The following is a 16,395-nucleotide window of genomic DNA, read 5'->3' as shown; positions in this document are numbered from 1 at the left end:
GCTCAAAGAAATGCAAGCAATCTGATTGGTCAGTTATTCAGGAGGTAGCCAAGGACGGCCTTTTAATAGAGCATCTGGCAACAAATTCACATCATTGTCATTTGGAAACTGTGGTGCAACGGACTCACACACATTATAGTCAAGACATATTAAGGCTAAAGTGTCGCTGAATTTGTTTCCGAGCAGGGATTGGTGGGAAGAAGGAGAGGGAGATTGTGAGAGAAAAGACATCACCTTGTCCAGGACCAAACCCTTTATACTCATTCTGAAGATAAAGGATCATTAAGACATCTTTGTGGTCTTCAAAAGAAGAATTCTTATACTTCCACATTGACTGTCACCGCATAGTGACTTCCATCATGCTGCAGCAGGGGCTGGTAACGGCGGTTGCGTCCGACTCAGACTTCAGTGCGGCGCTGGTGGCCTCGAGGCTCACCGTGGTCCAGTTCACCATGGCCGGCTGTGAGCTATGCGAGGAGGAGGCCCTGGAGGAGGAGATGTGCAGTCGTCTCCACGTGGAGAAGAACCGGAGAGACCCCGGCGTTCCCGACGGACATCCCGCGGGCCAGGCGCACCTCATCGTCGGCGATAGCCCCAGGCTGAGGGAGGGCCTGGTAGCGGCGCTGAACTGTGTGGCCGCCATCTCCAAAGCAGCAGCCGTGGTGGTGAACCCCATTTTCGGCGTGGCCGGCTCCCTTATCCGGTTGGTGCTGCTGAACCACGTGGACGATGGAGACATCCGCACGAGGCTGAAGCTTGAGTTCGGCTCGGTCAACCGTGCCCTTGACGCGCCGTCCCGGCAGAACAGCAGCGACGCCTTGTCGCAGATCCAGAGGGAAGCTGTGGACGGCCAGTGCAGTTCTGTGGAGCAGAACCTGCAGAACCAGTTCCGGAAGGACATGGAGATGCTGGAGGCACAGCCTAAGTACCGGGACAGTAAGAAGAATGTCTTCATGGAGAGCTACAACAATAACCTCGCTGACGAGAAGCTGCACTCCCTCTACGATGGTGTGGTAGGCACGCCTAATAGACTCTTCGGCCAACCAATCCTGGGAGTGTACCTGAGGCACTCGGGGGGCGACCGCCACGCCATGGAGCGTCTCTGCACCCGTCTCAAAATCCTCTTCTGCATCGGCCTCGTCGCCCGCATGGGCTACGCTGCTATCATTGCAGATGATGAAGACCAGCTGAACAGTGCTTTGTTTAGCTTCTGATAGAGAAAGACCAAGGGCCAGCCATCTTGCTTTAAGGTGAAGAGACCCATGTTGGAAGACCTTTGTTCTGGGGACAGGGGAGGGTCATTTCACATGCAAGCTGTTCACATACACACACACACACACACACACATCAAAAAAGTAAGCCCCGTTTTTAGGTTAGACCCACTATGGGCTGTTTGATGTTTGTGGAATAAAGCATGGGAGTTAGAGAAGGACAGAGAGAAGAGGGAAATGGGGAACCAGGCGCTCTGTGCCCTTGGACGGGGGGAGGCCTAAACATGCTGTAACTGGAACTATTGAATGTATGGAAGCTGTTTTATCTATATGGACATGCATTTCAACCAAGTGGCTAAACCAAGGAATTGGTAATATAATCCACAAACCCTGAGTAGTAGTACAAGATACGACAATTATGTAGACAGTTATGAAATGTTCTTTTGTATTCGTTGATAATCAACAGTTGTTTGTTGCAGTTTTGAATCCTAAAGTGGTCAAATAAAAGATACATGAGAAAATTAACACCAACAAGAAACTTGGGCCAACTGAAGAGTCTCAGGTTGCCCTCGTATGTGTTGTGTAAGTGTATAATGTGATCATGTGTTGTGTTATTGTTATGTATACAAACAATAATAAAGTAGTGAAACCACATCAATCTGCTCAGGGGCCTATTTCACGAATCTTGGATTAACTAATCCAGGATATAGGCCAAAGCGAGGCTTTTTAAATCCTGATCTTTACAGCCTGGTTTATTCCGTTCCACTAAAGCCAAGCGAGGCTCAGAATTGGCGGATTTGGCGAGCCGGGCTCAGCAAGCCTCGCTTACAAGCGCGTGCACGCATTCCTTGAAAAGCCATGATGCCGATCATAGATTCCTTGAGCGAAACCAATCATGAGCGGAGAGAAATCTACAGGGAGAGCTGCGGCGTTCACGGATGAGGAGCAAGAAATGGCTGTAATGGATTGCATTTTGGGAAGTCATTCACTATTTAATTCATATGAACTTATTAATGTACAGCACAAACACAAGAGGTGTAAGGAGAACATGGGAGCAGTGCAAGGTGAAACATAAAAACATTTTACAGAATGGTAAGTGCCTGCAGTCTCAATATAAAATGTACAATTGAAGGATAAATCACTTATTCACTTATATGCTGCTCACTTTTATTATTTTTAGCAATAAAGAAAAAGAACTACGTCTGTGGCACGGGCGGTGGCCCTTCCACCCAGGAGTATACCCCCGCTGAGGACCTGGCCCTAGCCTTGAATCAAGGCAGGCCTTTAGTGGAAGGGGTCCAGGGGGGGTCAGCCACTGACATTTGTCCTCCCGAGGGGTGTACATCCTTTTTTGCAGGAGGTTGGTATATACATTTGTTCAGTACCATACTGCTGCACATGCAGAACATAATCAACACCATTCAGTGGTATTATGTGGACTGGCTGATGCAAAGGTCTGACATTATTGTCTTGCAGTGTCCGGAAGGGCCATGAACCTTGTTGAGCCTCCAGAAGGAGCCCCAGTGAGTATTCAAAATGAATGACAAGCACCTGTCAATACCCTAAATTCCACTGTTCTATTGAATCTGCAGATTGAGGGCTTTTCTGAAGAGGAGGACGGGGGGGGGGGGGGGGCCCAGATGAGGAGACTGTGTCGGTGGTGGAGGTATCATGTCAGATTGTCTATCATCTATTAAATAAATATATTTTTAGAAGTCAATGATGTGGTTGTCATATAAAATATAATTTCCTAACAGGAGGAACCTGCATTCCTGCCTCCTTTTGACAATCAGCGGGCCAATGCAGTGAGTTGGCCTATATAACTTAAGGACATTCACCTCAATTCCTGCTGCATGCTGTACTAATTGATATGTGTTTAACAGACTTCACAGACTGTGAGGAACTTGTATGCCCAACACCTCCGAACCCAAATAGAGCTGGGTGAGGTCACCATTGCATACAAGAGGAAGAAGATGAGGAAGGTGGACCTCGAAATTGAGGCACTGGAGACAGCAAGTATGGTCATCATTTCAATGCACACTGAAACCATGACTGTAACACAATGTATTAATCATATTTTCTCCTCTCTCCTATAGGATACACCAGCTGAATAAAATAAAATAAATATATGCATGTCATCTCTCTCAGTATTTATTGGTGCAAATAAGGATAACATAAAGTATGCTTTAGGGCATAGGCCTATACTGAAAGGTTTGTGACATTCAAATACATAAAATAACAAAAAGGAAAAAGAAAACATGCATGAAGAGGGGGGGGGGGGGGGGGAATCATAGAAAATGATGAAGTGCATGCAATTCGTTCCCTGACAACTGACCCCTCAGGGTTGTCAGGGTAATGGTGTGGGATGTCATCCCAGTCCCTGTCCTCCACCACTGTGGGAACCCTCTCCTTTCGGATTCTGGCAATGTTGTGGAGGACAGAGCATGCCATAATTATGTCACATGCCCTGTCCGGGGTGACTCTGAGGTGGATGAGACAATTAAACCGGGCCTTCAGCACCCCAAAGGTCATCTCAATCCGTGCCCTTGTTTTGGCATGAGCATAATTATATTTCTGTTCTGTAGGGGTCTGAGGATTTGGGAATGGGGTCAGGAGGTAGGGTTCACACGGATAGCCCTTATCTCCTAGGAGGTAGCCTGGGAATTCACCTGAGAACAAAAATGCAATAATTAGGACTGCATATATAGCAGGATAAAACGTTGGAAACTAATTGTGTGAGGTAGGCCTATACTATATACCTAGTTCAAGTCTCTGTCCCAGAGTGCAGGATCTAAATATCCTGGCGTCATGTGCCGACCCTGGCCACAGTGCCACAACATTGCTGATTATAAGGTCTGCATCACATATCATCTGAAACGGTAAAATAAGATGTGTTAAGTTAGTTGAATGTATAGCCTATGTAATTCATGTATATTTAACATGAACAATGAGTCATTCTTACTTGAACATTGATGCTGTGGTACCACTTGCGATTTACAAAATCCCCCTCATGGTCACCTGCAGGCTTTTTTATTTTGATGTGGGTGCAGTCTATAGCCCCGATGACATTTGGAAAGTCTGCAAAATTATATCAAATAAATAGTTAATTTCGAAAGTTACACATACACATCATTATACAAGAGTATCTGGAATTAAATTCATGTTACCGCCAATTTGGTAGAAGTCCTCCTTAATGATGTTGAGGTTTCTATGGCCAGGGAAGATGATGAAGTACTTTGCCAATTCCTTAAGGGCAATGTAGACTCTGCGGATTGTCCTGCACACAGTGGCTTTGCTAAGCTTTTCTGCATCACCAACTGTGTACAGGAACGAACCACTGGCAAAGAACCTCATAGCAATACACACCATCTGTGGTACTGTCAAGGCTTGGCTCCTTGCAGTTCGGTTAGAAATTCGGGGGGCGAGCAGTTTACAAATGTAATGTAGCCCGTCCCCCGAAAATCTGTATCGCTCATATAACCTGTCATCATTGAAAGCAAAGGGGTCAGACCTGTCAAAAAACACCCTTTCCCTTCTCAGTGCCCTACGTAAGATCAGCGCCTCTTCGTCTTGAACCTCCAGCAAAAAAGGACATGCCATCCTGAAGCTCTAGAATAATCAAGTCTATACACAGGCTTTTATTTTACTCTCCTCGCTAACTTAATTGAAAACACCCTTGCAACCTTGTCAGCCATTTTTTATAATATCAAGAATTTATATAGCCTATTATCAAACATCTAACAATCTGTGTTATAACAGTAACAATGACATATCACATGAGTCATTCTGAAACAATTATGATTCATGGTCACACTATTTCAGTAATATAATTACATTTATTATATCTTATTGTATTGATTTTATTTTATTTGAATGCAGTGTAATCAAAATGAGTCCATATAAGAACATATGTGTTGAATTAACTGTGGAAAAAGTCATTGGTTTAACATTGGAGTCATTGGATTTAGAGCTGTTTCACAAAACATGGCTTAATGATGAGTAAAGACATCAGGATTAGGTTAATCCTGGCTGTTAGCCTGGTCCGGAGCAGGCTAAATCCAAGGCATAAATTCCCATGGTAACTTATGTAGCATCCCTTTCATGAAACCGAATCAAGCCTCAACATATCCATGTTAACTGGTTAAATTAATCTGGCAAGATCAACCAGCTTTCATGAAACCGGTTAAGCACTGATCCAGGATATATTAAGCCAGGATATGTGTTAAAGCCCGGCTTAATCTCTAATCCAAGTTTCGTGAAATAGGCCCCAGATCGGTCTGTCTATCAAATAAATACAAACTAAAAATACAAAGAAATGTATCAGAAATGATCATTTTAAGGTATTTTTTTTAGGTGTAAAAAAAAGTAATAGTCCTACATTCTAGGAGTGAAATAAGTAAATTAAAAACCTGTGTATTGTACAATATAGTAATGGCATTTACAGTTTACAAATATGTACCGGATCCCTCTTAACGGTTCCTAATATTATTTCTGACGTATATTATGCTTAATTATGACTAACCTAACCAAGTACTTAATAAACAAATTCAATTATTGCATTTGCACTTTACAATTATGAGGTGGCACTATTATTTAAACTTCACCACGACAATATCATTGTTGTAATTTGTACTGTATATTAAATATACAATAATGATATTGTTGTGGTGACAAATATCTTTAATGTTCAGATTAATTTAATATGAAGGACACCAGTTACCCTAATGGAAACAAGCCATAGTGCTTTCTTGGGTTATAAGACTGTATTGAACTGTGCTTTTGTTCTGCAAACTGTTTATAACGTAATCAATGTATGGAGGTATATATGCACCTAAAGGCTGGGCTCTCAACAGTTGCGCGATTAATTCAGAGCCAAAACAAAAGCAGTTGAGTTGCTTATAAGTTAAAAAAATAAGTGCAGACAAATTGATTTTTATTTTATTCATGGCTCTATAGTTGATTGATTTTGAGATGTTTCCTCAATGTGGACGTGCAACTGGTGCAAGTTGCAACGACCTTTGCAGGAAACTATGGCATCGCATTTATTGCACTTTGCGTGCTCAGCCTCAGAGTAATTTCCCTCTCTGTTAACCACACTCGCTCCGCGGCGGTGAGCGCTCGCTGGATGCACAGAACAGTGGTGTATCCGCCCCACTCACTCACTCATCGCAAAGTGCAATAAATGCGATGCCATAGTTTCCGGCAAAGGTTGTTGCAACTTGCACCAGTTGCACCACGTCCACATTGAGGAAACATCTCAAAATCAATAAGCCTACACGAGTCACAAGATGAATCTACTCACTCATGTCAAGTATAGTAGACGTCACCCCAGTAACTTGGCTCTGCAAACTGCATGCATGCACAGACACAGCGGAGCTAAATGACGACTGATGAGAACCGTTTGGGGAACCGTTTATTACAAAAACGATGGAACCGGATCCGCAATGTCGGAACCAGGTCTGATATAGACCCGGTTCTGAATCCCAACCCTACACCAATGACTAGTCTAAACTAAGTATGCATCCCCTCTAGACGGGCTCTATTGACGGATGTTCTCAACAGGCTGAAAATGAAGGTCCGGCCAACCTGGGCCCTCATCAGACCCAGGCTGTACACTCAAGACACTGCCACCCTTAGATCTCTATATATGGAGATGTCCTGTTCTGACATCCCATATGTTGGTTGATCTGACCTCATCAAACCCTGTACACTAATAAGACACGCTCCATATACACCCAGGCGGATATGTTGATCTGATCCCCCCCCCCATTCCTTTTAATGTGAACTGATTTTAACCTTTTTAGGCACTGTATAGTATTTGAATTTGTTTTATTGTTGTCTTTTGTTGTGAAGCACTTTGGTCGACTTTGGTTGTTTTATACGTGCTATATAAATAAAGATTGATTGAAAGATTGATTGATTCCAGCGCTCGCCATGCAGCCCTTTAGTGCGAGGTCGCTTCTCGCACTCAGGCGTCTTACTGGATTTATATGAGGGATATATATATATATATATATATATGCAAATTACACTAATAAGGAGGTTTCATATCCTAGTTATGGAAAGAGAATATTTTCTGTAAGATCATGAGTATTAATTAACTTAAAGCAAAGAAATATAGCTATTTCTGGTTTTGGTGTGATTATTACATAATTATTACATAGACAAAAGGTTGCATGATTTATTTATAAGATGATAATAATTCCTGGAGTTGTAAACATACACATTAGAGTCTGTGGGAAGCTTTCAAAGTTGACTAGAAATTTGCTGATGTTCACCTCGTTTTTGCATAATTTATGGAATTATGCTAATCAGGAAAGGTTGTATGACTTCACAATGGTAACAGATGAATTTCTGGATATCACAAACATTGACTTAAACTCTTAGATCACCTGGGGGTCCATGAAATGAATGTTTCGGAATCACTGCTAGAGCCGTAAAAGTCCTCCCTTATCGGGGTCACTGGCATAATTTCAAATGGGGGGTCCGTGGCCTAATGATTTGGGGGTACTTGACACGAAAAAAGTTTGGGAACCACTGCTATAAGTGAAAGACAGTGTGCGGGACCCTTTTCTTCTCATGATTCGCATTTGGTTGCCGGCTCCGACGCACCTGTCCTTGTAGAAGTAGGAGTGCACAAGGCCTTTTCATTACAAAAGGAACATTAGCCCCAAAAAATAATAGACCACAAGCTCACAACACGTCGCAATGCGGCTGATGTTTTCAGATTATCTGGTTCTCTCAACCATCTAGATTGGCAGTCAGACCATTTCTTGTAATTTAACCCATTTTGACCTGAGATCAGATTCTAAAAATGTCTTCTACATCCTGACAGTTTTCTGAAAAGGCTATGTTTCTATGTCAGTCGCTTTTCAAAAACAGCAGACCTACAAGCTGTGGCGCGCTATGAGCTCGTAGATCTGCTATTTTTCAATAGCTAAAGCATGACGCATAGATTGGCAGTCAGAGCATTTCTTGTAATTTAAATTCATTTCCACAAAAACTCAAATGAGCAGAAATGCAGCAGCAGTTCAGTCAGAATAATGATGCACTTTATTAAACAAAGGCTTACATCTAAACTTCAGTCACATCATGTAAACAGGCACTTTGGAGTGTGTATGTGGCATTTAGTCTGTACGTAGTTAGTCTTATGTACACAGTATTGTATATAGAATGCATATGGGCTAAAACAGTCAATTATAAAAACATATATACTATTTTAATAAAACAATTTTCCAAAATAACTAAAACGGCAAGCTCTCACAGCTCAACACGTTGCGATTCTTGTTGATTAGCCATTATAGCTTTACATGATATAAAATAGGGCTTAATTGACAAACCAAATGTGTCAATTTGTTTGTTGATGTATGTATGTATATTCAAAATATGCATTTCCGCGATTATTCAATTAATCCAAAAGGTAATTGATATAATAATCGCTAGGAAGTTAATCGATAGGTGCAGCCCAAAATGCATACGTTCCTCTTAGCATTCTGTTCGTAGCAGATCGGTGCATCTGTATCCATCACTGCAAGTCAATACATGAGAATTTTACATGATGATAAATGTTACAACTTAATTCTATAAAACAAAATTCTACAAAGCATTGTATTCATGTTTAAAATGATCCAGATCATGCCAGATTGTGTTAAAATTATGTGAATAGTTTAGTTTTTTTTTTTTTCCACAGTGAGTGGATTAGTTTTGATCGTCACTGTCGGGCAGAAAACCTTTATATAACCATTCTTCAACTTCTAATGATTTTTGTTTTGTTGTGTAAATGCAAAAGTAGCAAAAATAGCAGATCTAGAAGCTCACATCATGTCATGGTATTGTGTTGTACAGTATAGTGTGGTGAGCTCGTAGATCTGTTATTTTTGCTATTCTTGGACCCATTTTTAAGGTGAAAGTGGTTCTGCAGTTTCACATTGAACTAATGCATGTGACAACATACTGTAATAACTACCGGTACATTGGGTCCATTGGAAGGTTTCAGGTTCAGGACAATACAAAAGTACATGCACTCAAGTACTGTATACGTATAGGTACAATTTTGAGGTATTTTTTACTTGCCTATTTCCAATACTATTTTCAATATTGTACTTTTCACTCCACCATTATCATTTGAAATCTTGAGTTACTACAGTGTAGTTACTTTGTAGATTTGGATTATTAGAAAACATGCATGAACCACTTCAGCCCTATATGTATACTTTAGCTATTTGAAAATAGCAGATCTACAAGCTCCCAAAAGATTTTACTTTTGCCAATACTTCTGTACTTTTACTCAAGTCAATTTTGAATACCGGACATACTTGTACAGAGTATGTCCGCATTACAGGATTGATACTTGATACTAAGTAAAACATAATAATTCGACCACTGATGATATCCGTCTCATATGGCATTATTATGCCACACAAAGTGGCAAAAGACTTCTCATCACTGCCTTTCATTAGAGGTCAGCCAACAAAAACTAACTTTGACCTTCATTCCGTTATGCCTCCTTCACTTTTCCCTCTTTGTTTATTCCTTCTGTCCTCTAACCACACGAACCTAGGCATCTTTATTATGGGGTAAATTTTCGGCCAAAATAGTAGATCTACAAGCTCACAAACCTGGGTCACAACGCGCTCAGTATTCAGTCGACATTTAAACACATCCACCATCAGGTGGGCAATAAGGCAACAATGTCTGGATCCTATGGAACTTTTTCATGGTGGTGGGGAAAGGAGTTGACTGTGAACCTAATCCTAATGGAGGACAAATTAATCAAATGCAGTCTGTACGGCTGTCGAGTGTCGATAAATTAACACATGACGTCGGTGGGAGAGGAGATATTGTGTGGTTTGGATAAACAGTGTGGTGTTGATGTTTGTAGTGTGATGCTAAATGTCAGAGTGTTCGTGTGTTGGAGCGCCTCAGTGCTGTCGGGGGGTTCATGTGCAACCTCTTCCAGAGAGAGAGAGACACTATACACAATAATGTGAGCTTGTAGTATTTTCGGCAGATTTCGTGTGAAGGGTTAATACTAGCAGACGTAGTATAGAGCCCAGAGGCCCCAGTCCACTAAGAACGCCATTGTTTGAATGTCCGCGAGTTTAAGTGGCTAATTCTCTTTGAAAGCATCTTGCGCCTTATGTAGATCCGTTTAAATTCCCTTTGTGTGAAATGTGTCATAATAATCATTAAAAACCTCTTAAACCCCACAGGGGTCTGGGAGGGGAAATCTAAAATATCGGAGTTGGAACCTGAGACCTTGACCAGCCCCATTTACCCACTGAGAGCTGTTCATGAGGTGGACAGCCGCTGCCCCCGCCGGCGGGGGATTGGGGCTCAAAAGGCATTATTGTGCTTTCGTCTTCTTGACGAAAACACCCCCACCATCATGGCCTCAAACGTAAAGCTAAAAAGCAGACGGACTATAAACCAACGGCGGCCTGCAGCCAATAGCAGGGTGCTTCTGGAGAAGGTCTTGGGGCGCTCCACGGTTACAAGCAGCGGACTCACCAACGCCATGTGTGTGGTGTGTTCGTACAGCTGAACAGACGGAGGAATTTAGTTTCTCCTCGGCGACACCATGTGGTAGAGAAGACCACACTGTATGACATGGACTTGGATGCCTCCAACACACACACACATAGCCATTGCATGTCAGGACAGGAACATACGTCCGCGACTCAAGATGAACAGTTCAGGAGTGTGACTCCTACTGGACCCAATCTGGCCTCAGATATTCCCCCACCTATATAGGGACCAACAAGAAGATGCCCCATGTGGTTCCGTATGCTGGAGGCCTCGGGGGGGGAGAACGCTGCCTCTGTCCCCGTGGTCAGATCGAGCCCTGAGCAGCCCCTGCTCCACAAGGAGCAGGTGGGAGGCGCAGAGCATCTCGGTGCTCCACATGTCCGATGACGCCTTGGCCACGCCGCCGGAGGAGGACGTGAAGGTTCACCCTCACAGTCTGGACGCCCTGCTGAGAGAGGACGGCGCTGCATGGTGAACATGACGAAGACAAGGCATCATCATTGCCAAACAATGAGGAAGGACGTCCTGGTTGTCACAGGAGAGACTACACACCGTTTCCTCCCCGTTGCTCTCCCCACTCAGCTGCTGATGGTGAGTTTGGTGTCCAGGGTACTCCCCAGATGCCTGAGAGGGTGGGACCTCAGCCCTTAGGGGAGGAGTTAAGCCGCTGCGTTAGCTCCACCGCCAATGGCGATTGTCTGAGTCAAGGGAGCTCCACAGTAGAGAGCTCAGGGTGTCTGGAGGACGACCGAGATGTTGTGCTGATGAGGAAACATTTTGAGGATCCATGTTGACGTTGAGGGCAGAACTGCAAGACACGTTTGACACAGACCCGAGGAGTTCGGAGAATGACGACGAGGAGGACAGGAACTTTCCTGAATCCTCGTCTGGGTCTCTCTCGGCACGATTCCCGGCACGCTTTCCACAACCCCCCCTCCGTTATCTTAAGCGGAGCCCAGCGACACAGAGGTCTCTCGTCTCTCATCGTCCCCTCAGCCGCCTCCTTTACCGGGCTCTACCTGCCCGCCACCATCTTGTCTTCAAGTGATTCTTCGTCCCAGAAGTCTGAGCTGTGTCAAACTATGCGGTCCCCATGGCAACCAATGCTGCCAACGTCCCCCGAGATGAGGGACGACTCGGCAGACTATAAGGGGAGGCAGGGCAGCAGCCTACTCGGCCCTGACCCCCTGGCTTCTGGCCCTGTCCCTGTGGCTTCTCAATCTGGCCCTGAGCCCCTGGCTTCTGGCCCTGTCCCTGTGGCTTCTCAATCTGGCCCTGAGCCCCTGGCTTCTGGCCCTGTCCCTGTGGCTTCTGGCTTAATGCCTTGCAACTTGGTGTGGTGCAACCATATAGTTGCTGACAATTTAAGTTTGTTGTGGGTGTGAAGGTTTCCTATTTTATTTGAGATGGAAAAGGCATTTTTGTGTTGGGTTCATTATTTCAGAAGTGGAAAGAAACAGTAGGCTACCAGTATATCACCAGTAGGTGGCGAAGTATCACCAGGGGAACAGAGTGTGTGAGGCGTGTCAAGTCTCATGTGGACTGAACTCTCACGTGATTTCTGAGTTTGTTCATTCATGCCATGAAACACATGCTGCTGTGAACATTGTGCAGTGTGTGATACGGAGCATATATATTGATCTATTTGGCAGGTGAGATGGTTATACTGGGAATGCACATGCTGTGGGATTATGTTATGGGATGATGTACGTCTGGATTGTATTTTAACTGTGTGTTACTTTGTTGTGGGACAAATCTGTTATGAAGAAGAGTCAAGAGTGCAGAGTGAGGTGGAGTTAGCTTAGCAACTAGCATGGGGCCTAGCTTCTAGTAGCTGCAGCAGCGGCAGTCTAAGGCAGCCGTGACGGGGCATTGAGTGAAGTTATGCCAACTAATTTGGGCTGGAGGAGTAAGATAAAGGATGTTATGTGTGATATACTGTGATCTTATGTGAGAATGTGACATTTTTTTGGAAGAGTATATTGATTATTGAATATTGAGTAATGGTAATGTTTTGACTTTGATGTCATCGTGATTTCTGAGAGTTTTGTTCATTGATACCATGAAACACATGCTGCTGTGAGCATAATGCAGTGTGTGATACTGAGCATTTAATATCGATTTAGCAGAAAAAGCAATAAAAAAAGCAATAAAAACAAATGTGTAACACCAGTTGGGACCAGCAGTCTATCTTTCTTGGTCCCGTTACACAACCTCTTCCAGAGAGAGAGAGAGAGAGACACAAGAAACGCGGCTGGAGACACAAATAATGTGAGCTTGTAGATCTGCTATTTTCGGCTGAAGGGTTAATACTAGCAGACGTAGTATAGTGCCCAGAGGAACCCCGGTCCACTAAGTAATTTTCTTTGTTTGTTTGTTTGAATGTCCTTGAGTTTTAAGTGGCAAATTCTCTTTGAAAGCATCTTATGCCTTATGTAGATCTGTTTGAATTCCCTTTATGTGTGAAATGTGTTATAATAATCATTAACTTGCCCAAAGTCTTAAATTAGCAACCGTCGGGGAGTTGAGACGAGATGAACGGAGCTTGAACTAAGGCAAAGTAGAGACTCAAACAGGAAAGTGCAAAGAGTGCGAGGGCGACACAACCAACCAGTCTACATGATCAGCTACTAAGTATTCCACTCATTTACAACAGTGGTTCTTAAACCTTTTCATTGAAAGGACCCCTGGTTTGCTATGCGTTAGTCTCTCAAGACAGACTGTTGACGCAGCGTCAAATTCAAGGAAAGGAGGGCGCTGTTTTCCCTTGTTTTAGACCAAGTGATCTCATAACTCTGAGAGTGTACAAATGAAATGGAACCAAATGGAACCCTTTTGTAGACGCTCCGAGTTACAGACCTGTAAAAGGAAAAAAAAAAAGGTGCCTATAACTATCAATCATTTTCCTGGGGAACCCCCCTGGAACCTCTTCAAGAACCACTGATTTACTAAACATATGTCTGTGGGGATACTGCGAAACATCTGTGAGTCTAACAAAAAACCCGTCACCCACGTGGGTTGTAAACTAGCAATGAGTGTTAAGGGCTCCCATTCTCCAGATGTGCACTCTCTATAGGCCTTACATCACAGCGGAAGTCTCCACGCCACACCCACAGTGGCGGCTGAGACTCACCGATAGGAGACTTCATCAGTGCCATGTGTGGAACTGCACTTGGGAGCCAGTAGAAACAAAATGAGGCTCCGTGCATAGCTGTATCCCCCCCCAGGTTTTCAGAAGGTGGCGTACCCGTTTCCTATACGATGATTTATCTTCTCATATAGCTCCGTTTGATTGGCCCCACATCAGATTTGAAGTGGAAACACGTGTGACAGTGTCAACTCCTTTCCTGTTCCAATCCGATGCCGAGGCAGTCAAATGCAGGTATGGGGAAAATCTTCTGGAACCTTCTGAAAATCCGGGACTACATTGATGGACAGAGCCTACTGCAAAAAAAAACCCGAAACAAAAACACGTTAAACACGCCGTAAATCACACCTACAATGTCTACTCACGTTCCTCATCTCTTATGTCTCCATTACCTCTAGTTCGAACCCTAGCCCATCACCCTACACATCAATATATCTTCATAACAACATCAAAGCTTATCATTAATTTAAATACAATGCCATGCGAAGCACAATTCTTTCCCTTTTTAAACACAGACCTATACTGACCATTAAATGAGCCTTCGGCTAAAATATCTAGTAAAAGAAAAAAGAAAAGAAAAAAAAGAAGCGAAACACTGTAACAGCCAATCTGGCAATCATTACCATTGACTACCTGGCAGTAACCAGTATGAATTGATACAATTATCGTTCCGTCATGACATATCATGAGTCATGACCCACTTTCGGGTCCCACTCCCCAGGTTGAGAAACCCTGGCTTAACGTCGATTTATGCTTTGAGCAACCACAATCATACCGTCTGTGACTCACCGACAGTCACCAGAAAACCTAAACATGGAAGTGAATATTGGTCCCTGTTGTGCATCTCCCCGGCAACAGAGCTCATGTCATCTTCCCGACCAATCAGAGTACGTGGCATTTTAATGAAGCGCCTCATCTGTGAGCGTTCATTTCACCAGAGGTACGCGACACCGCCACACGTCAAGGTCCTCTGCGACACCACGTTTTATGTTTTGACGTCACTTTCTGCAACAACACGTCATGTCGCACAAAGCATAACCTTTTACTGGGTAGAAGCATAAATGTAAATTGTACGTCCAGTACAATAAACTATTCTGTAAGGCTTTACAATACATGATAAGACTAAAATAGGCTAGGATAGATAGTGACTGTGTGTGTGTGTGTGTGTGTGTGTGTGTGTGTGTGTGTGTGTGTGTGTGTGCGTGCGCGCGTGTGTGCGTGCTCTAGCCTTCTCCCTCAGTCCCCTCCTGCAGGTTGTGTTTGACCAGGAACTCTTTGATGCTCGACTGATTGTCTAGCCCCGCCCACTCCTCTTCCATCTGACGCAGAAGCTCCTCCCACTGGCGCTTGTCCCTGCCCGTCTGCCACGACAGGCGCACCACCGCCCGCAGCAACGGGACCAGGAGCGGGTGTGGCTTGTGCATATGGAGGCGTGGCTTGTCGTCGCCGCCGCCGGCCAAAGGGACCGGCTGATCGTTTGACGACGGGAGCGCGGACGTGTCCAAGGGGGGCGGGGTTAAGCTTTGGAGGGCGTGGTCACAGTTCTCCTGAGCCTCCTCCAGCTGTTCCATTTCCTGGAAACAGGTCGCCAAGGCGACCAGGGTGTAGAACCAGTGGGCGGACTGCGTCTGGTTGCCGTGGCAACAGGCCCAGCCCAGTTTGAGCTGCAGCGACTTGGCGTTGAACAGCGGTCCCACGGCCTCCTGGTACCTGCCCACCCTGACGATACGACACGAGACTACACGATTAGATCACCTTTAAAAAGTTTTTATATCCATATCCTCATCTATCTAATGATTATTATGCTTAAATGATTTCTATTCATATTAGGATACATTTGCGCGACTGTAAAGACGAAACGGAAGTGGGGAACACTTCGAGTTCAACAAACCCAGATTTGGCACTAACAAGGGAATAAATAGTTTTTGGCTATATAGAAGTGTATATTTGTACGTCTCTAAATGTTTTGATGAATTGAAAACGGCGAGCCCTATAGAGCGTCGCCCCCTCGAGAGACCCGGAAAATAAATCCCCGTTCATTTTCCTCATAGACTTTTCAGAAAGTATTTATTTAAAGACGTTTACGCCGCGGACAAAGCCAACTCTTGTCGTGACAAATCATGACAACAAACAACATTTTTCGGCCAAACAAATAATTAGAAAGTAGAAAAAAAGTATTTGTTTGGTCCAAAATATTGTGTGTGTTGTCATGATGTGTCACGACAAGAGTTGGCTTCGTACGACGCTTAAAAGGTATTTAAATAAATACGTTTTGAAATGTCTATGGGAAAAATGCATTGGCAGTGATGTAAATAGGGTGCGTTTTGCACCGCATGCACGCATTAACTGTATGCTTTCGGGGGTGCCAGTACATTACAGTACACTAGAGGGTACAGTAGAGGGGCCGCCACATGGTAACTCTGTCATTTCTCAACCGTTTCGTTGCACCACTCACTTCACACAGGTGTGATTTTTCTTTTTGGGACTCATCTGAATGACCACCTGTGC

General features: G+C 44.0%; 2 protein-coding genes across 3 annotated transcripts in view; one reads left to right on the top strand and one right to left on the bottom strand.

Moving 5' to 3' along the window:
• Window positions 1-359: 359 nt before the first annotated feature.
• On the top strand, window positions 360-1,214 carry LOC308315171 (protein rapunzel-like; the record flags this gene model as incomplete). Its single annotated transcript, XM_080763011.1, has 1 exon — window positions 360-1,214. One exon carries the CDS (start codon window positions 360-362, stop codon window positions 1,212-1,214), a length of 855 nt encoding a protein of 284 aa, XP_080619137.1.
• Window positions 1,215-8,241: 7,027 nt separating this feature from the next.
• snx21 (sorting nexin family member 21) overlaps window positions 8,242-16,395 on the bottom strand; it is a 35,065-nt gene continuing 26,911 nt past the window's right edge. The window contains exons 6-7 of one of the 2 annotated variants that reach the window (XR_013964136.1): window positions 12,954-15,606; window positions 8,242-10,161 (exon numbers count right to left, since the gene is read on the bottom strand). Coding sequence is in view for 1 of the 2 variants with exons in the window: in XM_080764747.1 (XP_080620873.1) it covers window positions 15,111-15,606 (496 nt within the window). In the remaining variant the exon portion in view is untranslated. Of the gene's footprint in view, window positions 15,607-16,395 lie in introns of both variants that reach the window. The other variant, XM_080764747.1, reaches the window with a different exon arrangement.

This window comes from Protomyctophum bolini (genome assembly GCF_963924005.1).
Source record: "Protomyctophum bolini genome assembly, chromosome: 5".
In the NCBI taxonomy this organism is placed as follows: domain Eukaryota; kingdom Metazoa; phylum Chordata; class Actinopteri; order Myctophiformes; family Myctophidae; genus Protomyctophum; species Protomyctophum bolini.
The sequence above is the reverse complement of the archived record's forward strand: the minus strand, read 5'-3'. Positions and strand labels throughout refer to the sequence as shown.